The sequence below is a fragment of the Bacillus rossius genome, chromosome 1 (assembly GCF_032445375.1).
Source record: "Bacillus rossius redtenbacheri isolate Brsri chromosome 1, Brsri_v3, whole genome shotgun sequence".
Taxonomy (NCBI): domain Eukaryota; kingdom Metazoa; phylum Arthropoda; class Insecta; order Phasmatodea; family Bacillidae; genus Bacillus; species Bacillus rossius.
In genome coordinates, this window is record NC_086330.1 from 376800250 (window position 1) to 376827550 (window position 27301).

A 27301-nucleotide genomic window follows, 5' to 3' on the forward strand; every position below is an offset into this window, starting at 1 on the left:
CAACTTTTAATTTGAGTAAATTTATATTAAAAGTTTACATGTCCAAAACTGACAAGCATAATCGTAAAAAAAAAAGAAAAACTAAAAAACGAAGGTAGCTATAAAGTAAATTACAGAGGTTTTTATGTTTATATAAACATTGTTACAGATGAGGCGGTCATTTTACAGGTACATGGGAAGGTGGTTAATACTGAAAGCAACTTCTCTAACTAGCAGTTTGTTATTTTAATACAGTGGCAATCATTTGGCCACTCTAAATCAACTAATTTATAACACTTCTACAGAGCAGTTCACCATTACATTCACTCTTCAAGCACAAATCAGATGCACACAGATTTTGTGCTAGTTTTGAAGTAAGAATTCTGAAATTATTTATTTTGGACAAAGAGCCAAGTGGCACTTGGAGAAAGACTTTATTAAACAACAAATGTTGAAACACACGCGTCCTATGTTGGACTTAACTCATGTCTTACACTCAGCAATGTTCCTTCACCTTATATATCTGAATCTGTGGGTAAATATGATAAGAGGCCTACAGCATAGTATTTTTTTAAAACTTGAAATTATGGTTTTCAGCCCAAGAATCAAGATAAAGTATTCCATGCTGCAGCAAATACGAAAACTTCCCTAGAGTGTGTCTACACACAGAAAAACCTAATTATGGGAAATTTTAAAAATCTGGAAAATAATATTTAACACTGCATCATTGTTTCACTAAATACATTTCACTTTTTTAAGAATAAGTATTTGAGTTTTACCTATTTAATGTGACTAACATATTTTGCTAAAGGTATAACGCTATTATTTTTAAATGATTGATACACATTTTCTCTATTTCACTCACACTGGACAGATACCATTTCATATTTGTAACTTATCACAGAAATATTGAATGAAACCTATAAATTCTTTATATCTTAAAATAATTATTTCCAAATATGAGGTACCTACTTAAACAAGCTAACAATATATTTGATTTCAATATCTGCATTTGATAACAGCAGTGATCTTGCTAAATTGAAAATACAATTATGTACTCAGATTCATTTAATAATTATATTATTTTAAGGTTAAAAAAAATTTTGTCACAAAGAATATCTAATGAACCAATTTCAGAACGTTTCCAAAACCTTTTAATATGCCTGTGTAAACACTAGTTATTAGACGTGAAGCAAATATAAAGAATGTTCAAAAATTTGCAGTCTAATTGAATTGTGAACATTGTTGAAGCTGTATTACACTTATTTATAAAATAGAGGATTGAAGTAAAAAAAATAATCATTAAACATTTGTAATATTTGAACTAAATATGTGATTAAACAATTACACCTTCCCCCCCCCCCTCCATAATTTCTCTCTCTCTCTCCATATATATATAAAAATAAATCATTCACTAAAATTATAAATTAACCATGCATAATATTAATATTGAGCATTCATAAAAGTAATTGGAGCATCTGCTTTTGATTTTTTACGTAACCAACATTATTCATGCAAAACATATACAACACAAAAAAAAAAAACTAAATATTTTCATGGGCAATTCTTAAGCTTCCAATGTTTTACAGCTTTGCATAAATGCAAAGCTTCAAATAAAAAGAACAGCAAATTTCCTGTCAAATTCGAATAGAATAAAAATTAGCTTCAATTGATTCACCTACCTTATAACAAAGATTTTTTTACATGTTTTCTTAACAAAGGTTGACTTTTAAATCTTTATACATAATACAAATTTATCGTGAGCACACGCAATAAGAAATTTTCAACAGTTTTAGAGATCATTTTCACATGTGACTATAAACTGAGTTAAGGCGTCAGAACACAAAATGTAAGTAGCAAAATGGAAATATCACCACTTCTGCTAAGGAACTTTTTCCTGGACAGTAGACATCATGTGTGATTCTAGTTCTGTGGCAGCTAAACATGTAAAAATTAACAACAAATAACATTGAAATCTTTTAGTAACAGCAATCGTAGCATGATCATTAGTGTCCACCTTGATCCTTGAACAGTTGCTCAATCTTGTCGTTGTTCGGATTAACTTCGCCCAGAACATGTGGGAAGTACTGGAGCATTTTCTTCCACAAGATGTCTGTGATGATTGGCTGGGCAAGCTGTTAAACAAAACCAAGCAATCAAAAATTACTCACACACACACACACACGCGTCATCACGTACTTACAGTATTATTCACAAACTATCTGATACAAGATTACAAGGCGAAAAATTATTTTAGAGGATTCAAAGTCCCTTATCCTATTTTATGTACGTACTTGCTCTTAGCTATTAACCCTCTGACTGGGTATCCCGCGTTTTTCGCGTGCAGCAATTACTGGTATAATTTACGCATCCCGCGATTTCCGCAGGCACGAACATTTATGTGCTGTATTACATTGCTATCCCGCGATTTTCCCATCCATGCAATCTGTGCTGCTTCCGTGACTTAGTTGAATATTTTCCCACTAGATGTCACACAGATCTTCGCCTATAGTTGTTCATTTCCTCGCTAGATGGGATTTTGAAAAAAAAAAGTATATATATATTACGTGGTCAGAGGGTTAAATAATAGTATGTCGGATTGCAAGCCCTACTATTTCAACATATAAAACATTGGCATAAATAATTTTATTATGTTTTTTGATCATTTCCAGTAATTGGTTAGGTTTTCTGTTTCATTGTAAATCATGGCTGGTCAAATGTTTCAGAGGTAGTTTTATGTTAGCACTTCTTATTTCTCATTAGTTCAGGTTTTTTTAAGTATGTCTGTTAATTTACTTATTTTAAACTTTTAAAGGTGCTTAAAGTTATTATCACCCATTTGGCTGGTTGGTTAAGTTTTCAGGTGTAGTAATATATTTTTCTTTACTTGGTCTGCTATTAGATTTGTCTGAAAGCATGAAGAGCCAATGTGATGGTAAATCACATCAGTGCTAGAGTGAGAAAGAGAGGCAGATGCTGCCTTGAAGGGCAAGAAAGAGACAGCAACGGTAATTCCCCGCAGAGCGTGGGAAAGGACAAACGTATCAGCAAACTGGCAAGAGACGGAGAAGGGAAAGCCCCTAGTTATATGTATGCAGAGTATATTTTTCATTTCTTGTAACTTGTGCTTTGATTGGCTGATTTTTGAAAGTGTGTCTGAAGCTTGTATGTGATTGGTTGTGTGGGTCACGTGACCACTTCCCTCTATCGTGGATGGAGGTAGTCAGGTCGGCCGTTAGTCGTGATGTGGTCGTGGTATCGGAAGGACGCGGTCGGGCGATGGCTCCAAAAATATTGCTGTGCTACAAATTATCTAAATAAACTGGAACACAGCTGTTGAATTCATCTCTCACTCACGTAACTGTCAGAACCTACGATATACGTTGATTCATTATTTTTACAAATGTTTTACGTTTTTACAATTCAGACCATATCTAGCAGGAAGGTCTGCAATGCAAGGCTATTTAACTGTAAGGGTCTGTGTTGAATTCTTAGGCTTGGTTCAATCTTTATTTTCTCGCTGTGGGTGTTTTATTAGTGTGTGTTGTCCTGTATTTGTTAACTCATGTTCTGTAGGTAATTTTAAACGTCTGTTTAAATTGTGCAGCATCTAAACTGGACAGTGGCGGATTTACAAATTTTCAAGGTATCGGCTGTAAAGTTTTTGCCGCCCTTGCCTCTACAATTTTCATGTCCTACATTATTTTTACAATCCAACAATTTAGTTGAAATTGCACGTAAAATAATTATTGGGTATATTTTTGAGTTAATCAAAGCTCAATAATGTGGGCAGAGGGTGCAGAGGCCGATTACTGTTTTTTTTGGAGGGTAGGGGGGCGACTAGCTGTTTTACTCCAGAATATGGAAGTTTGCTACACGGATTCACGGGACGTACAGTGACAAGGGAGAGGGGAAAGTCACCGGCAAATTTTGTTGCGGACGTCTTATCTGCAAAACACCAGAAAACAGAAAACCGTCATGCAGAAATCTTTTTTAATTTCTACGAGGTAGCAAAAAAAAAAAAAAATTCTGTCCCCGAATCTGCCGCCTCAGCCACTGAAACTGGAACTACGGCGCCGGCAGTTGAGACGGGCGTACCTGGGTGGGGTGCAGACTGTCCACCGGCTCAACGAGCATCCACGCCGAGTGGTTCTTCTGCCACTCGTGAAACATCTCGTGGATCGGGTTGTCCAAGTAGTGCACGTCGAACGACCGGAACTTCTCGGTCGTGGCGACGTCCTTCAGCCTGGCGTTCAGCTGCAGCGCGACCTGCCGCGGCCAATCACACCGCACCGTCATCGAGCACCCACCAACACCACGGCATTGAAAATAATTGTGCGTGCACTTTTAATGCCAATGCTGGTTGGAAAACTTGCATCGGTGCTGGCTGTGAAATACAAGTCTGAAGGCAGCCTTTGAAAGCAGCTTTTACGTAATAATGACTGTAAGGCAATTCCAAAATATTTCCCCACATGTTTTCCTATCATTCTCCAAGAGGACAGTGTTTTACTTCAAGTAGTTTACTGTTTCAATGTACATTAAAAATTGTGTAAAAATGAGAACTATGGTTAGGTGGAGTTAGCTACATATTTAAAATTTGGTAATTACTAACCAACTCTTAAAACGATTTTTACAGTATCTGAAATGTAGTTTAACCTAATCTAACCAACCAACCATTCCCATGATATGACAGGTTAAGATGGTAAATCACTGGTAAACTACTTAAAGTTTTGCAACCTCTTAGAAAAATATTGAAAAACATGTCAGGGAGTAAAAAAAAAAAAAGCAAATAGAATGTTACTTTTAGAAAAGAAGAACCGATTAGAATAAAAAAAAAATTATGTGAAATTTGCGAGAACACTATATTCTAAACCAATTCTCGATATATAACATATTTCTGTTTCACATTTGTGTTGTTAAATATTAAAAATAATTATTTTCTGTACTGAATGTTAATAATATTGTAATTTATTTATTAAAAATATCTTTGTCAAAATTTATTTTATTTTGGTCGTGACTTAAGCTGCTAATCACTGGGTGCACGATCATATGATGAATAGCGATAAAACCTAAATGGGAGCCAATACACCACATAACACCGAAATCCAGGACAAAGCATGAAATGCAACAAAATTCACATTAATTAAACTAAAAAGTAGAATCCAATGATTCATAAATCATTAGTTGAGGCATATGTTTAGGTAATTAAATAATTTTGTACTATGTAAAAAATTTAAATTAGTTTTTAGCATATCATTTTACCAAATATCCTAAAAATAGAGAGAGTAAAATAATGTAAAAATTAAATGTAATTGTTGTATATAGTATGGATGAGGATATTTGGTGACTCAGGTTGGCAACATAGACCGATGAGTCAGTCGAGCATCAGCCGCCGCCATGTCCGCGTGGTCTATACATAACAGTTGGCGACGAGGTTAAAACGGATAACAATTTCGTGTACAATATGGCCTTAATCGGAGCCATCGGAGAGTTCGCGCCCGAGAAAGAATCGTGGAATTCTTATCGCGAACGGTTACAGTTTTATTTTATCGCGAACACTATCACGGAGGATGAGGCCAAGCGGGCAGTGTTTTATACCGTGTGCGGCGCCGATTTGTACGGGCTGGTGACGTCGCTAGTATCACCAAAGTCGACCGCGTCGGTTTCCTTGATGGACGTCTTCACCATATTAAATAATCACTTTCACCCGAAGCCTAGTGAAATTGTGGAAACTTTTAAGTTTTTGAAGCGCGATCAGAAAGATGGGGAGACGATCGCCGTGTACATAGCAGAGCTTCGAAGGCTGAGTACACACTGCAATTTCTCGGACCTCGACCGAATGCTTCGCGACCGGCTCGTTTGCGGCGTAAGGGATAAATCAGTGCAACAGGCTCTCCTCGTTAAAGAGAAACTAACCTTGAAAGAAGCAGTGGATATTGCGATGGCAACAGAGGCGACTGGACAGAACATGGCGGACTTGAGAGACAGTACAATAGTGGAAGAGAGTGTACACAAAGTGAACAATGGCGTGTCAAGATATTCAAAACCGGCGGGTTCGGTTAAGTCGAACACTATATCACTGGGAAGACAAAGGGAAGCGATAAGGAAGGGAAGAGACAACGAGAACCAGCTATGTTGGCGCTGTAATGGGCAGCACGCAGCAGACACGTGCCGACATTGGAACACTGTATGCCGGTTCTGTAAAAAGAGGGGACACATTGAGCGGGCTTGTATCACAAAAAAAAAGCATGAGGGAGTTTCGAAAACAAACGACCTAGCGCAACGAGAAGTGGCACAGGAAGTACAGCATTTTGAAGAGGATTGTTCGGAAGGTGCTGCCACGCAATATACGCTGTACAATATGCGGGAACAACAGCCCAGGAAACCGTGGTGTGTGGAAGTGTTGCTGGATGGGAAATCAGCGATGATGGAAGTTGACACGGGGGCAGGTCGATCGATTATCAGCGGGAGAACTTACAAGGCCCTGTGGCCTCAGGAACCTCCACTGACAAGGAAGGACATGTTATTACGCACCTGGTCCAGCGAATATCTACAGGTGATGGGGGTTATGGAAGTTGCTGTACAACTGAAGGGGCGTGAGTCAGCGGTACTCCTAGAGTTGGTAGTGGTGGAAGGACAAGGGCCGAATTTGCTGGGACGAGATTGGTTTGCACCTCTGGGAATTAAGTTAGTGGGGGTGAACAAGGTTAGGGAAGACTTGGCAGCAGGGATTGTTAGGGAGTTTCCGGATGTGTTTAAGGCAGATAAGCTGGGAAAATATGTAGGACCACAAGTGACAATAACAGTTCCACCAGAATGTGACCCTGTGTTTAAAAAGAGCCGGCCAATACCATTTGCTTTGAGAGACAAGGTGAGCCAGGAAATAGATAGGTTAGTGCAGCGTGGAGTGTATGAACCAGTGGACTTTTCGGGTTGGGCGACTCCAGTCATACCCATTTTGAAGAAAGACGGGTCCATTCGGCTTTGCGGGAACTATAAGGGCACTGTAAACAGCGTGTGTGACACTAGTGTGTACCCATTGCCCACTGTCAGTGAAGCACTAGCAGTACTAGAGGGAGGACAGCTGTTCTCAAAACTGGATCTGGAGGAAGCATATTTGCAGGTAACTGTAGATGAGGGCACAGCAAAATTGCTTACGGTAAATACCATGAAGGGGTTGTTCAAGGTTAAGAGATTACCATTTGGCATAAGTAGTGGTCCAGCGATATTCCAGCGGTTGATGGACACCTTGCTTGCTGGCATACCTGGTACAGTAGTATTACTTGATGATATATTAATATCCGGAGGAGGTGACAATGAGCATTGGAGTCGTGTCCGTGAAGTCCTGGGACGGTTGCAAAGTGCAGGGCTTAGGTTAAAGAGTGAAAAATGTGTTTGGGGGGTGGATTCAGTTGTTTTCCTGGGACACAGAATTGACAAGATGGGTATCCATCCACTTTCAAGTAAGGTTGAAGCAGTTCACGATGCGCCAGAACCTAGTAACAAAAAAGAGCTCCAGGCATTTTTGGGTCTCTTGAATTTTTATGAGAGATTTCTTTGTCACAAAGCAGATGTATTAGAGCCTCTTCACAGACTGCTGGATGCCAACACTCCATGGTGCTGGACAGATGCACACGCAAGGGCGTTTGAAGAGGCCAAGCAGCTTTTACGATCGGAGCAAGTCTTGATACACTATGACCTAAACAAACCCTTAGTTTTAACATGTGATGCATCTGAGTATGGGGTAGGGGCGGTGCTGGCCCATGATCTGGGTAATGGGACGGAAGCTCCAATCGCATTTGGGTCTAGGACACTACAAAAGAGCGAACGAAACTACGCGCAGGTGGACAAAGAGGCCTTGGCTGTCATTTTTGGGGTGTCCAAATTTAAACAATATTTGATCGGAAGACAGTTCAAGATTGTGACTGACCATAAGCCACTCTTGCGCCTTCTCCATCCCAAGCAGCCCGTTCCAGATACCATTTCACCACGATTGTTGAGATGGAGTTTGATGTTAGGAATGTATGATTTTGAACTAGAATTCAGACCAGGGACCCAAATACAGCATGCTGATGCCCTTAGCAGATTGCCTCTGCAGTCACCTGCATTCCCAGTTCCAGGTCCCAGTGAAATTCTCATGCTGGAAGAAGCGGGGGAAGTGTTTGTCGATCCACAGACAATAGCAAGAGAGACTGGGAAGGATCATTTACTGTGCAAGGTGTTGACATATACACAAAATGGATGGCCAGATCAAGTGACAGAGGAGATGCAGCCCTATGTTCGACGGAAGCTGGAACTGTCTGTTCACAAGGAGTGTTTGTTGTGGGGATCCAGGGTAGTAATCCCACCACAGTTACGGACAGAGGTGATGAGCATGCTTCATGCAAACCATGATGGGGTGGTGCATATGAAAGCGTTGGCAAGGAGTTACTTTTGGTGGCCAAAACTAGATGCTGCAATTGAACAGGTTGTGAAGGAATGCAAAAGTTGTCAGCAGTGTCAAAATAATCCACCTAAGGTTAAAGCAGTAGCCTGGCCCACAGCTGACAAACCATGGTCTCGATTGCACATAGATTTTGCGGGACCATTTCAAGGAGCTAATTTTCTCATTGTAGTCGATGCGTATTCCAAGTGGCCAGAGGTCAGGCAAGTGGGAAGTATGACTGCAACAGCCGTAATTCAAGAATTACGAGACATATTCAGTTATCATGGACTGCCAGACACTGTGGTGGCAGATAATGGGACAGCCTTCCGATCCCAAGAGATGGCACAGTTTTTAAAAAATAATGGCATTGACATGGTTTTCGCACCACCCTATCATCCTTCGAGTAATGGGTTGGCGGAGAGGACGGTGCAAACTTTCAAGGTGAAACTCCGTAAACTGGTATTGGGTGACTGGCGAACTCGAATAGCACGGACGCTGTTGGCATGGCGCACTACGCCAAGACAAGGGGAAAATAACACTTGGAAAACTCCCGCGGAGTTGTTGATGGGGCGATCATTACAGACAGCTTTGACAAAACTCCATCCAGCAACAGGTACAGTTCAGAGAAGTCAGGCGGACAATACGGTAGCGACGCGGGTTCGACACTTCAGAGAAGGTGAGGCAGTGTGGCTGCGGAATTATAGAAGAGTCCCAAAGTGGATACCAGGCTGGATCTCTGGGGTAGAAGGGTTGCTGATATATGGGGTCAAAGATGAGCAAGGAGGCTTACACAGGAGGCACGTCGATCAGTTACGTCGAAGAAGTAGCCAGCCAGACAGGGGACAGTGTCCTGGGGAGGCAGTGTCCTGTAGGGAGCAGACGTTTTTGCAGCGGACACACCAGTTTGCATCCGGAGTTCGCCCCAGCAGTGAAGGTACGCAGCAGCCAGCAGCGGCGGCCATAACAGCAGCAGAACCAACTGGCAAACGGGGTCGGACGACTGCAGATGAGTCCACAGCGGCAGCAGGGACACCCGTAAAATCAGCTTCCGAGATGCCTGGATATGGAAACAGCCCGGGGATCTCCCAAGGATCTCCTCCATTCAGGGGTTTTCCTTCCAGTTCTGTACTAGGCCGTACTCAGGACAGGTCCTCGAGGAGACATCGAGTGCCACCAAGAAAGTTAGATGATTACGTGACAAATTAAATGGGGGGAAGTGTTGTATATAGTATGGATGAGGATATTTGGTGACTCAGGTTGGCAACATAGACCGATGCGTCACTCAGTCAGTCGAGCATCAGCCGCCGCCATGTCCGCGTGGTCTATACATAACAGTAATACATGCCACAATTTGATCAATTTTATACATTTATGGAAGATACTGATGACATATGAACAACATTCCAAAAAAATACAAACAATACGAGCAAATCTTATTTTACAGTGAAATTGCTCAAAATATAAAATCATAACTTCTTGACACTACTAACATCTCCATAGAAATTTTGATGCAGTATTTGCTCAATGTTAATTTGGCACTAAAAAATCAAATGATTAGGAGATATTTTTAAGTTGTGTGTACACCAATGTGAGTTAAATTTATTTTATAAAATGATCAGAAAATTGAAGTAATTTCAAAAAAAAATTCTTACAATTTCATACATAAAACTTAAGACCTTTAAAAAATTATATTTATAAATATTTATAAACGCATCAGTAGAAGAAGTTTGTAAGAAAATAAGATTAAAAAACCAAATTCACCTTAGTTGTTAATTTTCTGAGGGTGGCATTTTCATTCAGCCAGCCGTAACACGGACCAATCTCCATGCAGTTGAACCATCTGTACAACTCTCGGTAGTGAACATCACCATTCAGTTGACCTTCAACAACGAAAACTAGAATCACGTTTCACAAAAAAAAACTCATATTTCAAATAAACATTTTCCTGAATAAAGACAACCCGTGTGATTCTAGTTTGTCACACAGCAAAATTTTAATTCCTCGTGAGACACCAAAACCAAGGTTTCTGCTGAACTTTGAACCAAAATAGAAATATTATTTTATGCAATTAAGGTTGCACTTCAACATTATAAGTGATTTATTTATTACATTTGTGACATGCACACCAACCCCCTGTAAAGAGGTTGCAAGGGTGTGCACAAGAATACAAAGACAAAAACAACACAGAAAAAATAATCACACACTGAAAAACAACCAAACAAGACAAAATTATACAATATGAGATTTATATATATATATATATATATATATATATATATATATATATATATATATATATATAGACACACACATATAGAGAGAGAGAGAGATAGAGAGAAAATAGGGTGATAATGTACCGCTGTGAGGGACACCAGAATTAGCTCCAAAGTTTGTAGAATTACAGTTGTTAATAGAGACATAAAAACTTCTATTATCACAGATACTAGAAAACCAATCAACAAATTTATCAGAAAAACGAAAATTGGAAAGTTGCTCTGGCTGGATAAAAGTGACAGGCAACCTGCCCCTGTTCGTGACTTCATTAGAGAGGGGATTAAAAAAGTAATTAAGTTGGCAGTTGTGGACATTCAAATCTGAATCCATTTGAACCTTTTAGATAATCTAATTTTTATTGGAGCATTAATTTTAAATATTTTTTTCAAAAATTTTTGAAAGACTATTTTGAATATATACCTATTGGTTGATACATACTTTTAATTTGGAACTACTGTTATGCGTGGGAATGACCTTGGCAATTTTCATTTTAGAGGAAAAGCTTGTGTTTTTAGACTAACACTAAATAAGTGTGCTAAAAGAGGTACTAGTAAGTGAGAACAACCTTTTAATATAAAATTGGGAATCCCATCAGGATGAGGGCGTTACGGTGTTAAGGTCCGAATTACTGGTGGAAATAGTGGGCGCCACCACGTGAGTGGGCACGTGGACCCGACTTGAAACTCTAACTCAGGGCGTGATGTGGCCCGTGTGCGGTGAGATATTAGCCCTCCTGACTTTAAAACCAACACCTGTTCCTAACCAAACCCGCTCTCAGCGTCGGGCACGCTTCTAATTAACCGCAGTGGGCTCTTAGGGCGTCCCACACGCCGCTGACTGGTTAAGGACCCACGTGGCCCCCCCCCCCCCCCCGAACCCAAATACACGTGACTCAAATAAGTTGGTTTTTATTTTACTCACGTTACACGCCCTTACACATTCCTTCCTTGATACAGTTATAAAACGCCCGAGGCACGAATCGAATTAGGTGAGGAGGCGAACCACGCACGTGGTCGCCTCAAGTCGTTACTTCTTACACGGATGACCATAAACTCCGGAGAGTAAAGAATTATTAATTAAACAGTCTCTCCGACCGAGAGAGGCCCCGAGGATAGAATGAAAACGATTTGAATAAATTAACTGAGCAGAACTACTTATCGGTGGAACAACGGTGATGTCCTCGGGGTGTTTGCAAAGACGTCCGCTCTCGGCCGGCTGAAGAAGGAGACTGGGCTGAGAAAAGGGCTTGCGGCAGGCAACATGGCGCCCTTCGCGCCGAACACAATTACCGTTAGCATCTTAGCTATTGCGTGCCCCGGGTTATTATTAAAAATAACATGAACTCTTTATAAAAATTAGCACATCATACACATGACATTTGATAGAAAATAGTTTAAATCAAGTTACACGCTAGTTCCTCCGTCACCCGCTAGGGAGCGTCCTTGTCTGTGCTTGCACGTATTTTATTACAAAAACATTATCAATTAATTAAATAAAAGACACTCATACATAATTGGCATGACACTATTTTGGGGGGAAAAGAAAAGGACTACAATAATTATTAATGCATATAGGGGTGCGGTGCACTGCAGCTAAGCGCCCTCTTGCTGTAGTTCGTGGCGCGCAGTTTGAATCTCACACGGCTACGTAAGTCACGATACAAATGCCGGGTAGGAAAGGTGGTGGGAAAGGGAACGGAGGATGATCAGGCTCGTGGGGCGAAGCCCCGGCTGACGTCAAGGACCTGCAGACTTGGAAGGTTTTAACGCCTTGATGCCCCAGTTTAGAATAGATATTTTTTCCTTGTTTTCAGAATGTGTATAGCTGTAAAAAAAATAGGGACTGTTTTATGGTCTTTGAAAAATTCGACAAATAGTAAAATTAAAAAAAAGTACATATTTATTAAAACATATAACAATGTTAAGAAGCCTGGCAACAGTGGATGCCATTTACTCTGAACTGCCAACTAGGCGTGAGACAGACCGAGTATTCCGACAAGTCTCACAGCAACAATCCTACCGGGTCCAGTACACACACCCTGGGCGAGGGAAGTAGATACGCCTCTTCAGCGCGGTCCGGAGATGTTAGCTGAGGGAACCCATCCCAGCTTCATCACTGCTACCAACAGAGCCTCACTGGCCCAGCCCTCTCGGCAGACTCTGGGTTACCTATGGGGTGCAGGCGGTCTGCCATGATGTCGTAGATCATGCCACCGTCGACCAGGCCTATGAGCACCACGTGGCTGTCCTCCGGAACCGTGCCGTCCAGCAGCCTCAGCGCGTTGACCACGTTCCTCCTGAACACGCTGGGCTTCGTCATGCGGCGCAGCGTGTCGGATAACCTGCGGAACCAGACGGTGACCGCATGTCACCTGCTTCCGTTCCGAACGTGCACGCAGGCACGGCTACATCCGGCCACCGACGACCACTCTGCGTCCAAACACGTACTCGTTGCACACGTCGATTCCCACGACGGCGTAGAAAATAAGCAGGGGCTTGTCGACCGTCTTGTTGCGAGCCAGCGAGAAGACGTGCCGCGGGATGTCGAAGCTGGAGTCCGCGTTCTGGGCCAGATTCTGGTAGTCCCTGTGGTTGCAGCGGTTCCGGGCTCGCAGCCGCAGGTATATCGAGTCCGTGATGCCCTGCAAGTGACACGAGCGAGCAAGTTTGGCCATTTCTACCGGCAAGTAACGTGAAGATACAAGCTGCTGCTGCAACACAAGAAACAATAGAGCTGCTGCTGGACCAGTAACAATAGCATTCATATGGATTCCCCAATTGCACTTCAGCTTGACTACACTGACTTTAAAGTTTTAAAAGAAACACTGATCTTACTAAACAGGCCCAACAAGGTATAGCCACAGCACATCCACTCACCAACAATGCTGCAAACACAAGAACTACAAAATCTTGCCCCGAATGGAGACTTTTTTGGCAAGATTCACCTCCTTTTTTCTTTACTCGAACTTCATGGGAAATTCTATACTCCTGCCGTACTTCCGTAGCATATTTGGTTATTGTTTTCATAGTTATTTTCAAATATGCCATGTCTAATAAAACGTAAGTTAATTTTGAATAAAAATAAACATAAGTTGAAATTGCAAGCAGTATCTGACAGAGACACACAAGTCCAAGCATCTGAACAGCTAATAATGTTTACACTACTCTTTCTGCTCTAATGAATAACAATCATTACATCTATATTACATATGTAGCATTATATATATGTATGTGGGTGTGTGTGTGTCTGTATATAATGATATTATTTGATCCCTCAGCAAACTTAAATCATTTAATGACTGAAAATGTTGTACTTCCTATAATTTACCAAATGCCTTACCACCAGACACGGCACACCTTTAATCAGTTATCTGCCCTTCTTTTATACTGTGATTCGAAACTAATTCACCTTTACTCTTTATCAAATGTTGAATGGTCAAATCAATAAATAAATAAATGACAAAGCAAGAAAAATCATCAACTGATCTATAAATAACGAAGATGTTAACAAACACAACTACAATAAAATCGAGGAGAACAGTTTACCTGAACAAGTGCCGGTTCAGTGGAGTTCATGAAGCCTGTAGCGTAGCCCAGCTGAGGCCAATTGAGTTCATCCATCACACCGTGCTTCAACAGCGCACGGATGTGCACGTCCTGCAAGGGAACCAATCAGGACCAAGCAAACTGCAAATGCTGTTCATTGAGGTCAGCCGGGGCTTCGCGTCGTAAGCCTGGTCCGACTCCACAGCCCAGCTGCCCTCCTTCCCGACGTACGTAGACGTGCGTGTGTTCAAACTACACGCCACGGACTACCGCAAGAGGGCACTTAGCGGCAGTGCGATGTCACCCAGAAACCAATAACAACAATTATTATTTAAGCATTAATTTATAAAGTAGCGGGTGTTTCATATTCTGAGTGTGTATAAATTATAAGTGTTTTGTCTCTTCTTTAAAACTAACCCTTGGCGCAGGGTCACAGAGGAGAATAACGGTTTTTGCTCCGGCGGGAAGCTGCCTGCTGCCCGCGCGCAGAGCGCTGGTCGACCCAGTTCTTCTTCATCATCGGCCGAGACCAGATGTGTGCGGAGTCACCAGAGACGTGTGGCTGCATGTCACCCACCCCGTGGTATCCGTGTGTCAAGTGGTGTGGCGTGCCCGACGCCTAGAGCGGGCCAGAGCTTAATAAACTAGCGCGATTAATTAGGGGACCAGTATCTCGTCTCACACTGGCCACGTAACGCCCTGACCGGGGGTCTCAGCCGGGTCCACGTGCCCACTCACGTGGTGGCGCCCACTAAAGACTGACTCAGGTAAGCAGCTAGGTCCTCAGTATATAAATAAGAACAAACGTACTACAAACAGCTTACATCTCAGTCACAAAAAATATCTTTACTACTTACAGATCACATACAGTATGCTACCTAAGTTCTGAATAATTTTTTGAGTGAATATGCATTAAAATGATAGTAGGTTGAAACAATATTCATACCAAAAATATGATTTACTAAACTTTTTTGATTGGTCAAACATACCTATATACATATAGATACTTAAATTGTGAAACAATTGAATGCACTGAATGAACATTCTGTATTTTCTAATCATCAATAGATTACCTTTCTCTCTAAAGGAGGTTAGTAGATATATTAAATTAAAACCATGATTATTATTATTATTTTTTAAATTTAAAAAAACATAAAAGAATCTGAAGAAAATCTAAAAAAAAATATAAGTCCTTACTCAAATACAGTTAAAATTTGTTTATCCGGACAATCCAGGTAATGCGGGTAATAAAGACAAAATTTATGATATTATTTTTTGGGCCTATTTTTGTTTAAAACATTAGATCTAAAGTTAATGTTTTTATTTTTATGAATTCTGATCATCCATAAAGATAGCATATTATTGAACACACATGAAACACAAATGTTTTACGATACTTATATCACCAAAACAGTGTCATTTTGACTGATAGATGATGCACTTAGAACAATAAAAATAAATCTGAAATTACGAGTTTGAAAAATGTACCAACGTAATGTAAAAATGAGTTACTAATAACATTATTGTAAGATCAAAAAAAAAGTAAAACACATTTTTCCAATCTACTTAGAACATTAATTATTCTAAAAACTTTATTCTAGATGCAATATACTCATTGAATTTAATACATTACATATTAGTTTTTTTGTGATTTTATTTAAGTTTTAATTAAAAATGTTGATAAATTTCATGATAGCAGTTGTATTTTGGTGCTTTATGGTGTATTATATTGTCATGGACCGGGGCTACGCCCTCCCTAAGCCCGATGTGCCTCATGCCGTCGCCACCCCTCACCTCCCGCCCCGTGTGCAGGTGTGTGTGCGCGTGAGCCGTGGCCCTGCAAGAGGCAGTAGCATCAGTGCCACGTTCCCGTAAAAAACTTAATTAAAATAATAAGTAATCGTAGTGTAAACCTTTTATTTTCCTAAGTGTTTTTGTTTTAAGGGAACCGGGCCTAGCCTTACACGGGTCACGTCACGCCCTGAAGGGAGTCTCCGCCGGGTCCACGTGCCCACATCACGTGGTGGCGCCCACTCCGACACTTCATTTGTTCCTTCCCTTAAATCCCTAGTACGTCAATATGGTGTGTTTACATGTTTTTTTGGAGTTATTTTTGTTTTATCGTAACTCACCATATAAAGTTCCCAGTAATAAGCAAATTAAAATTTTTATTTTAAATAAGCAGAAATACAGTTTACTACAATAAAAAACTGTGATTTTTAACAAAATTACATAGTATACAGTATCTATATTGTTCACAAGTCATTAAAAAATATAAATATAACTTATTACATCATTTCATAACGAAGAATTCGTCAACTTTCTTCCGTTACAGACATGTATGGTGTTTTAACGAAGCATGATCTGGTACATTATATTGTGTTGATTGTTTTTGTTTACACAGATGTATTAATATGTAATAAGTACATATACATTACAGACATCTGGAAAACTTTTATGGTTTTATCTAGGCACAAAACAAATTAATTAATAAAAAACTCTGAAGGTACAGGATAATTAAGACTACTTACGTTAGAATGCTGCAGCATTGTTAACAAATCCTAAATTAATGATGGACTGGTTCATACCAACTTATTACTAAGTAATAATTTTTCCCCCAGTAAACACTAGCCCCTAGAAGAAAAGAAATGTGAGCAACTCACCAGCGAAACCTTGAAGGGGTCCAGCCACGCGTCCGGGAAGTGGAAGTGGCCGCCGACGGAGTCTCCGAAGTAGGCTATGCCGCGGGCCCCCGAGTCCCCGCACAGCTCCGTCTCGTAGGGCCGCCCCGTGGCCTGGTTCGTGCCGAATATGCCGTTGCAGTTGTGGTCGAAGCTCTCGTCGCCGTCCAAGGGCCTCCGGCCGGGGTACGCGGTGCTCTCCCAGTCCGCGCAGTCCCGGCCCCTCCAGAAGGTACCTCGCAGATCCTGCGAGCGTTCACCCGTGCAAAGTGCACGTGCTTTCACATGGTTGCCACCCAGCACTAGTCTAGCAAGATTTAACATATGTAGGTGCTGAACTATGTGACTGCCATTTCACTACACGTCATGTACAAGAAAGATTAATACAGAAATATACAGAGAAAAGCAAACTAAAATCATCAGATCTCAAACATTAAATGAACAGACAACACCGAAAATTCCGTGGAAGAAAATTAGTTGAAAAAAATATCACGGCACAGATGAACACAGAGGGCTAACATTCACGAGATTTTTTCTGATGGGAAACTGTAAATACCAGACAAAAAATGTTGTGTCAGCGTTTGTTACATCTGTTTGTTTCTGTGGAGTTGGTCTGCTTTTCCTGTTCTTGTTAAACTGGCTCGTGGTTGAGAGCCCACTTTGTTCATCTCCGCCGTGATCTTTTTTTTCTTACTTATTACCTCCATGGATTCATCTGTCCTGTCTTTTTATTCATTTAATATTTGACATTGGTTGATATTGGCTTGTTTTCCTGTGTGTTTCTGCATTCGTCTTTCTTGTCTTTTTTGGCACAGTTCATAATAAATAAAACTGGCCAAGTGCAAGTTGAACTAGCTCCCGAGGATTCCACACCATCAGTGGCGAACCCATAAACTGTGCAGAAGGGAGCTTTCAGTCAGAAAACAACGTTTGCTCCCATACACATTATTCTGTTCAGTGTAAGTTGCGATCATAAAGGAGGGTCTGCCACATACCATATACTTTTTCACGTAACTGACAAATTATGTTAGATAAAAGGAATTACCTATATATTTTTTAAATATAATGTATGTCCTACATGTCGAAAATTTTGTGTTCCTAGCTAACGCCAGTTAGAGCAACAACAAAAAATGGTCCAAATTTGTAACTTGGCTGAAGTCTTGATTATTTTTTACTGAGCTTTACGTGTCCTGAACAAGGTCATTCAAGATTAGAGACGGTGACACATGACAACACAATTCAGGATCTTTGGGAAAGTATCGACCATAGCCTATGGTAAAGAACTAACCCAGAGTATTTTATGGTTTCACATGGAAACCATAAACCTAAATCCACGTCACAACATCGCAACTAGAGCCCAGGTCCCTGGAATGCAGTCTTACAACTGCGCCAATCGCACCCAGTGTAACGTCTCAAGTCTCCCAGGGCCGTCGAGAGAAACCTAGGGCCCGGGGGCAAAAATATTTTTCAGGCTCCCTCCCTATTATTTAAGGTTTAATTTCTCAGACCCCACAATTGAAAAAGAGCTCTGAAGACTATAAACGTCACAATGGTCATAACTGTAAACATGACCAGCACATATTACATAACTTGTAAGATTTAAAATGAATTCTGTTAGCAATATACTTGTAATTTCTTCCTACTACTTTCTAGTTACTGATGTATTTAAAGAAATATCTCAAAACTCAGTGGGGTTCCTCTGGTGCGTGGGCTGCTTCTTGACCACCCTGTATTCACCTAGAGAGAGAACTATCTTTCCACTTGGAAGACATCCTTTATACTTGTACAGTTATACCCACAAAAAATTACACATTCAATAATTATGTTTTTAGATTTCAGTCAAAGCAATGCTTAACTTTCAACATTAACAATCCATTTTTGCCTGTTTTACGAGCTAGAGGCCTGACAGAGTTGTGACAAGAAGATAGGTATTAAAACTTAACAGAATGTTACCTCAAACATGCTAAATCCATCGCCATCTGCATCAAACAATGGCTCCAATGATCTGTATGTCTCATTGACAGCTTTACAGATAGCAGAGAGGACTGGAAACTTGCAGACGTCCCTGGTGAGAGCTCTGACTTCGCTGATGCTCCGCACCGCAGATCTGTTCCTGGCCTTGTAGGCGTTGCTGGCAAACTCCTGTCGGTAACAACGAACACAGCTGAGCATCTCCTGTCGACTCTGGTCTGTCTGCAGTAACAGACTTATAAGAAGTCAACTAAAGATTCAGCTTTATCGGTATTTTCGGAAAGGTCAGCACTGATTTTCGTTCATAAGTGGTTATACAAAACAAAAACCACAGGACTGAGAACTTAGTTTCTCTGATTTAGGTTTGTCATTTATTCAAATCACATCAGAAAAATAAACATAATGAGTCTGAATTCGACCTGCAAACTTCAGCAGCAGGCCTATCATGTAAAAATGAGCTGAAAATGTGTAATGACGTATGGACTACTAAAGTGCTTCGTAAGATTGGTATACGCCTCAGTAGTTGCAGCTGAACAAGAAATTTTTTTTTAAATAAAAATAATTAAGAAATTATTTATGATGAAACGCCAAGTATTTGGATAATGTCTAATTGAAGAGAGTTAGACAAACACAAAAAATCTTGCCGTGAAGTAAATTTTTTTCATTTAAATTATTAAGTGTAACACCCTTATAATACATAAATTTGGAATAATGTGGTTTTTAAAGGCTGATTATTTATCTACATGTCAAAACTAACAAAACAGGTTGCCTTGTTGAACTACCTAAGCCCCACCATTTATACAAAAAACTAGTATAAAATTTAGAATGAAATACTATGATTCCTATTTGAATACTAGGTACTTTAAAGAATAATGACAAATACTTCAACTTTCCTAATTGTACTTTTATAACCTGATGGAAGCAACAGCTGTACAGGCTAGATTTAGAATGAAACATTGCAGGTGGTGACGTGAGGTAATGTCAGTGCTGTCTTTCCTCTGCAAATTTGGCACACCCGCGTGTAAACATTTTAGACAAACACTTCCAGCAAGTTACACTGTACAGTAACAGCAATGTTGATGAAAAATAACATTACCTCAAATTTCTTAACTGCCGAACGAAAACTGCTGGTAGGTTTCGGAAATAAGTGGCAATATCTATGAGTTTCTTCTTCCAAATAGCATAACCTTATGCCATAACAAAACACATCCGGTGTGAACTCCTTCAAGGTACTTCTGGAAAAGAAAAAAAAAATCTTGCATTCAATAAATACCACCAAGAGCGTAATCAGAATTTCATTTCAGAGAGATGGGAAGGGGGAGAAATTTTGCCCGCTGTTGCTTTCAAATTATATTCTTTTGTTGGTGTGAAATATACATTTAATTTTAATAGGCTTCTGGGCAGGGAGGAAGACACATCACCCCCTGCGTAAACCCCTGAAGACTCGACATAGTAACGCATGCAACCAAGTAACCCACAGGCCATTTGCAGGCCTGTATTTACTGAGAACAAAATCTTTATACAAGATTAAAGACGAAACACTTACCTGCTGACGATCAGCGGCTCCAGAAGGTGAACGAATGTGTCGCAGTAAGACCTGGCAGAGCCCGGTAGCTTGCTGCAAAGCTCCAAACCCTCGCCGTAAATAGTTTCATTGTGGATGACGGCCAACTGGCCTAAAATGCCGGACATCACTGTGCATGCTGGGAAAAAAATGAGCAACATTAACTGTGTTAACAGCTCACTTGCTTGTTTGTTGTGAAAATTGGAATTTATTGAAGGTCGGATACAATACAGATGTCTGGGGGGGAAGGGGGAGGCACCAAGTGTTTGAAATACCTCACCCTTCCCAATAAACCCGGGGTAACGGGACTTCATATCTAGATACCAATAACTGTGTAGATAAAAAGATCCAGACAAAGTTATTAATAGCCACCTATACACCTGTCTTTGATAAGTATTTAAAATAAAACCTTCTGGGGGAGGGGTGGTTACCCCTGAGCCCCCCTTCTGGATCTGCCTTCATTTGTCACTGCATTATAATTTAAAAAATAATACTTTATGTATTTTTTTGTTTATCTACTCTACTTACTCCATGACTATATATGATTTGCACATATATACCATAGGTACTTTATCACATAATTGTAACATTTCTGCTGACATTTTATTGAATAAATACAGTTTCAGCCCTGCTTTTATATTTTGTCTTTTTACTGTTTCTTTATTGTACTTTAAACACACACAAAAAAAAGATATAATGGACATAATTAACTAAACTCATTGCTTTTCTCCTGTCAATTCACATACATGGAATAACAGTAATGAATTTTATTATTAGTATTATTTTAACTTTTTTTTAGATTCAATTATTAAAATACACACCTGCAATCAAGCTTTCGTCTGATTGCAAAGCATCCTCACTACTACATTCGTTACTACACGTGCCCTCTCGTGATCAGGAGCCTAGGGCCTACACTGAATTTAATTTTTTGGGGAAAACGAGAGGAGGGATAGAACTACTTTTTCCAATGTTACCTTACCTTTTCTAGGTGAGAATGATAAATTTTAAAAAATGTTTTGTGATCTCGATGGGGGGGGGGGGGGGGGGTGATATTCCCTCACATGTGCAATACCAAAAAACAAGAAATTAATTTTTAAATGCCAGGCAAGTACTAACTAACAATTTATAGCATAATTCCTAGGGAAATTACCTATGAATATTATATGCTAGCAACAGCAAAGAGAAATAACTTTAGCAAAAATGCTCAACAAGATTCTAAGTTAGCATAAATTCCAAACTTGTAAACAGTCTTAGGTTTAGAGTACAGATTTGATAAAGATGTAAGTTTTATTAAATTTACAAAACTTATTTTTTTTTTAATTCTTAATGTTTCAATTATTATTATGCAACATGCTTAGATGTCTTAAAATAAGGTTTGGACTCAAACACCTTTCAAGGGAATTTAGCCCTGTACATTGCTTACATAACGACTTTAAACCCGCAATTTCTCAAATTTACACACATGGCCCAGAAATAGGTAGAAAAATAGTCACATATCAATTTTGAAAATTAAGATAATTAATATCAATCAATTACATATAAAAGAATACTGTACATAATGTATGCTGAAACATTTATGAATTACAATCATATTAATCGAGTGCTGATTTGTTTACCTGCGCATTCTATTCCTCCATTTATTCCTCTGCAATCAACATTTCCCAACGTCAAAACACTTATGATAACTAGTAGTTTCATTATTGTAATTGATAACGCTTTTGTTTACTGGATGCCAGCTCGATAATAATTACCGAACATGACTAGGCAGGTACATGAATTTCATTCATGCAGGTCACGTGTCCGGGATAATTATATAAGAAAAAAGAAAGCCACAGGCAATCGTTAACCTTCGACTACCTGTCAGCGCTGCAACAACAATGTTACGCAACAAAGCTACACGCGTGCGAGATGCAGGAATTGTTGAAGCGCGCCCATAGAGTAAGTACTAAGGACGTATCATAGAGTAAATATTACATACTACAAAAAAGCCCATAACAGTTAAAATAAAAACTTTCAAAGCAGTCATGAGGACTGCCGACAGAAGTGAAAACTTAAAAAATATAAACAAACAGTTGTTATCTTTGGATATCCTAATTAATTATCACACAAAAAATTTGTTTTATCACGTTAGTAAAATAACTCCTACATTACTATAAAATATGCATTGCATAGTATTAGTAGGTATTAAAAATATAAGTAAAAATAATGACTTTCTTAATTTTTAGGTTATATTACTACAAAGACTCTGTTTACTTCGTTCTTTAAACTATATATCTATATGAGAATATTAATATATTTTATAGTCATTTTTTATTGCACAGTAATCTTATACTTAATAAAATAAAACACAATAATAACACAATTTGAACACTGTATACATACATTTGATTCACAAATGCACAGCACTGATGTACAGACACGACCATATGTGAAAAATAACGTCGTACCGACCATGGCCTTTAAGCCCGTGCTCCGCACCGCCAGTACCGTATCCCGTTTTCGGAGCGCGCCCCTTGCCCAGCCGGATTGAGTCAGGCGAGCGCCTCGGGCGTGACCCCAATAGACAGCAAACCAAATTAACAGTCACCGCGGCCACTGGCCTTAATTAAAATGCCCGTGAATGTCGGAATAGGAGAAGTCCCTCTAAAACAAATCACAGTGGGACAACATGGTAGTAAATTTACAGTCGCCAACTTGATGTCACATTTTAAATAATTAAATACATTAAAACTATTGTTAAGCCTTAAGCACCCAATTACCAGGTGCTACATTTTAATTGGGCACCTGGAACATGTTTTAACTGGTAATATAGTAAATTAAATTAATATAAGTTTTTTGATGACGACTCACAAAGAAGAGAAAGTTTCTCTTCCTTGCGAGGCGGCCATGTCCGGCAGTCTCGAACCACTCCGCGCCGGGAACAGACGTGTGTCCGTGGGCAGCATCCAAGTTTCTTTCATTTTATTACTTTTTATTCTGTACTAAATCTTTAAATTTAAAACCATTTGTTAATTCACCGCTGCCCACGTCGACTCGGCGCGTATTTTGCAGAGCCGGGCCTACCCCGACCGTCTTCAGTGTGATACCGCGATACGTATCGTAGCACAAAACGTACGGTACTGGCCGACTCCAGCGAAAGTGTTTTTACTTAAGGACGCTGTGCATATGCCTGCCGGCTGCACACACGTAAGTGTTTCGCCGAATTTAGGAGCCCGCTCATAGAGCACCCCCTGCACCCGTTAATGTTCGGCGCTGGCCGTCTCCAGCGAGCATCGACCCGCGTCCCGCGAGACTGCCGCGGTAACCATTAATGTCGCGTAGCGTTATGTTTTTTCTGTGTTAATCATGTAACGGCTAGACGTCGCCAAGTGTTGGTGAGAGTGTTTTGTAGCGGGACTAGATTAAAGGTAATTCTCACCAACTCGTGTATACTAATTTTCCGGAGTCTCCCGTCCTCCACACGGCCGAGCGGCCTTCACAGTCAAGAGAGAACCATTCAGGGTAGATTCAAGCCGTGTACCTGGCGGGGCACGCGGGGGCAGAGTACCCACGACCCAACATCAAAGGCCTAGCAGTCCGCTAGCCTGGCGCCCCTCCGGACAACAAGAGCACCGCGACGCCCGTAGCGCCCGTCAGGTACCTCCCGGGCCTTTCACATAGGTCGGGTGACGGCAACAGGGACTGAAGACGCGTACCGGCTGCGCGCGCACCACTGAGTGTGTGTATGTGTTATATATATATACATACACACACACAACTGCTGTTCGGTGGCACCGAAGTTAGGATGGGTCTGCTCGACCTCTCAACGTAACCGTTTTGCTGTTAGAATCCCTGTCGCGATTGGAAATGGCGTATCTATTTCACAGTTATCGGAACCTGTGCCCAATATTTGTTTTCCAAATTTAGACATGTAAAAGATTGCCATCACCCGACCTCTGTGAAAGGCCCGGGGGGTACCTGCCGGGCGCTACGGGCGTCGCGATGCTCTTCTTGTCCGGAGGGGCGCAAGGTTAGCGGGTTGCTAGGCCGTTGGTGTTGGGTCGTGGGTACTCTGCCCCCGCGTGCCCCGCCAGGTACACAGCTTGAATGTAACCTGAATCGTTCTCCCTTGGTTGTGAAGGCCGCTCGGCCGTGTGGAGGACGGGAGATTACGGAAAATGATATACGAGTTGGCGAGAATACATTTAATTTGGGAGTTTCACCGGGGGTCCATGTGGGTACACGGTACACTCTACAAGTCCGCTCCGCGGTTCAGTACCGCTACAAAAATTCTCACCAACTCTAAACACAACACTACGTGACAATGGTTACCGCGGCAGTCTCACGGGACGTGGGTCGATGCTCGCTGGAGACGGCCAGCGCCGAAAGTTAACGGTTGCAGGGGGGGGGGGTTCGATGAGCGGGCTCCTGAGTTCGGCGAAACACTTAAGTGATTGATACGATCCGCAGCGCGGTATCACGATGAAGACGGTCGGGATAGGCCCGGTTCCGTAAAATACGCGCCGAGTCGACGTGGGCAGCGATGAATTAATAAGAGGTTTTAAATTTAAAGATTTAGTATAGAATTAAATAATCAAAGAAAGAAAACTTGGATGCTGCCATGGACACACGTCTGTTCCCGGCGCGGAGTGGTTGGAGACTGCCGAACATGGCCGCCTCGCAAGGAAGAGAAACTTTCTCTTCTTTGTGAGTCGGCGTCAAACAACTTATATTAATTTAATTTACTCTATTACCAGTTAAAACATGTTCCAGGTGCCCAATTAAAATGTAGCACCTGGTAATTGGGTGCTTAAGGCTTAACAATGGTTTTAATGTATTTAATTATTTAAATTGTGACATCAAGTTGGCGACTGTAAATTTACTAACATATTGTCCCACTGTGAATTGTTTTAGAGGGATTTCTCCTATTCTGACTTGATCATAGTCACGGCCATTTTAATTAAGTCCAGTGGCCACGGTGACTGTTAATGAGGTTTGTTGTCTGCTCCGTGCGTGGTGTACTCGCCCCGAGTGGCTACGACGCACTTATTACATGTCGGGTAATTAGTAATTTCGTACTAATGGCTTTTCCCTTAATTGAATTATGGGTTCGAGCCTCCGGGGTTCCGTACCTTTAAATATCATTATGTCTATTGGGGTCACGCCCGAGGCGCTCGCCTGACTCAATCCGCCTGGGCAAGGGGCGCGCTCCGAAAACGGGATACGGTACTGGCGGTGCAGAGCACGGGCTTAAAGGCCATGGTCGGTACGACGTCAAGATATAATTATTCTCAATTTCAGATAATGCCCTAACGGGATCAGGTGCCGAGGGAGTATATGTGTAGGCAAGGCCGTAGTCCTTTGTTGAGTTTCAAAGTTCTTGGGTGTCTTCCCGGACTCGACCCTCACGTGGCACCACCATGTAAATGATATGTCTGCCGATGCGTGTAAAGAATTGCGTGCCATCCGACCAGTGTTGCTTCCTTCGTGCCCGCAGCTGACAGAGGTTTGCACTAAGTTATGGCACTAATTAGTCTTGCTGTATGGTGCCGCCCTCTGAGCTGATTCTCCGGACTTCTGCTGCCATCCCATTCGCTCAGCGCACCACTGTAGCCTCAACACCATGCTGCGACTGCCACTCACCACGCCAGTGCATCTCCTGTACGACATGGCCAGTGTTTATACTAGACGCAACATAACTCCGAGCCTGGGTGACGGTTAGAAAATCGTTGTGTGTATGTGAGTCCCGACACTGGAGAAGGCAGACGTGGCGCGGCAGTGAGAGATAATGCGTAACTTGATAACAGGGGCTACACGCTACTGCACAGAGTGAAAACTTAGTCCTTCGGTGAAATCCGGCGAATACGTTGGTACTTACTAAACGTTTTCGTTTACAGTTTCGATCTGAGGTTTGTATGCATGTAGTGTAACACTTTGGTTCAGAGCCAGTGTTACATATGTAGTGCAGTACTTCAGTAAAGTACAACTTTATACATAAAATGCCTCCAGTGTTGTCAAAAGTTAAGAGTAAAAAACTGCACTCGCAGGCGCGGGAAATCGTCTGTATCAATCTGCAGTTTATGGAAAATGAAGCGCGATTGCAGGAACCCTCCATTCCACTAGAGAAAGCACAGCTGAGAACAGCAAATGCGATGGGTGTGTCTCGCACGACTGTACAAACAATATGAAAAATGGCTCACCGAACAATTAATACAAAATCTTTCACCAAACATTGTTGTTGTGATAGATAATGCTCCCTATCACAATGTAAAAATAAATAAAACACCCACCTCCAGCTCGACAAAATTGGAAATGCAGCAGTGTTTAAGTAAGGAGAATATTTCCTTTACTAGCGACATTTTCAAACCAAACTTGTATAACCTCATAAAGAAGCACAAACCTTCGCAAGTGCAGTACTCGGCAGACAGACTATTGGTAAATAGTGGCCACACATTACTTCGTCTTCCCCCTTATCATCCGGATTTGAATCCGATAGAAAGCATATGGGCTAAAGTTAAAGGAGAAGTCGCTTCAAGAAATGTTACTTGCAATTTGGCAAATGTAAAAAAAAAAAAAAACTTTGCGAGGAAATATTTAACCGAATGGGTCCAGAAGATTGGATACCCATTTGCAATCACGCCAAGACACTCGAGAACGAATACTGGGATAAGGATGTGCGTTTTGACATTGAAATTGATAAAGCGATTGTTCAGTTAGGCGATGCAAACAGTGAAAGCAGTGACGTTTACACATCAGACTCTTCGGATGGAACAGTCAGTGGCGTTGAAGAACTGAGGTAGTGCTTGGAACGTCAGTGGTAAGTGGTCAATGTTTTCTGCTTTTCTCTACCTGCTGTGCAAGGTCGCCGTATCTGCTTATACCC

The 27301-nt window shown here is 41.0% G+C and overlaps 1 protein-coding gene across 1 annotated transcript; it reads right to left on the reverse strand.

The window, feature by feature from the left end:
• Positions 1-368: 368 nt before the first annotated feature.
• Positions 369-22327, reverse strand: LOC134528555 (acyloxyacyl hydrolase-like). The gene is made up of 11 exons (XM_063362283.1): positions 22056-22327; positions 20422-20578; positions 19972-20110; positions 18858-19046; positions 16887-17150; positions 14224-14334; positions 13126-13319; positions 12847-13019; positions 10166-10284; positions 4078-4248; positions 369-2114 (listed from the first exon to the last, which is right to left on the reverse strand). The coding sequence occupies exons 1-11, from the start codon at positions 22135-22137 to the stop codon at positions 1986-1988; spliced, it is 1728 nt and encodes a 575-aa protein (XP_063218353.1). The 5' UTR covers positions 22138-22327; the 3' UTR covers positions 369-1985.
• Positions 22328-27301: the final 4974 nt, after the last annotated feature.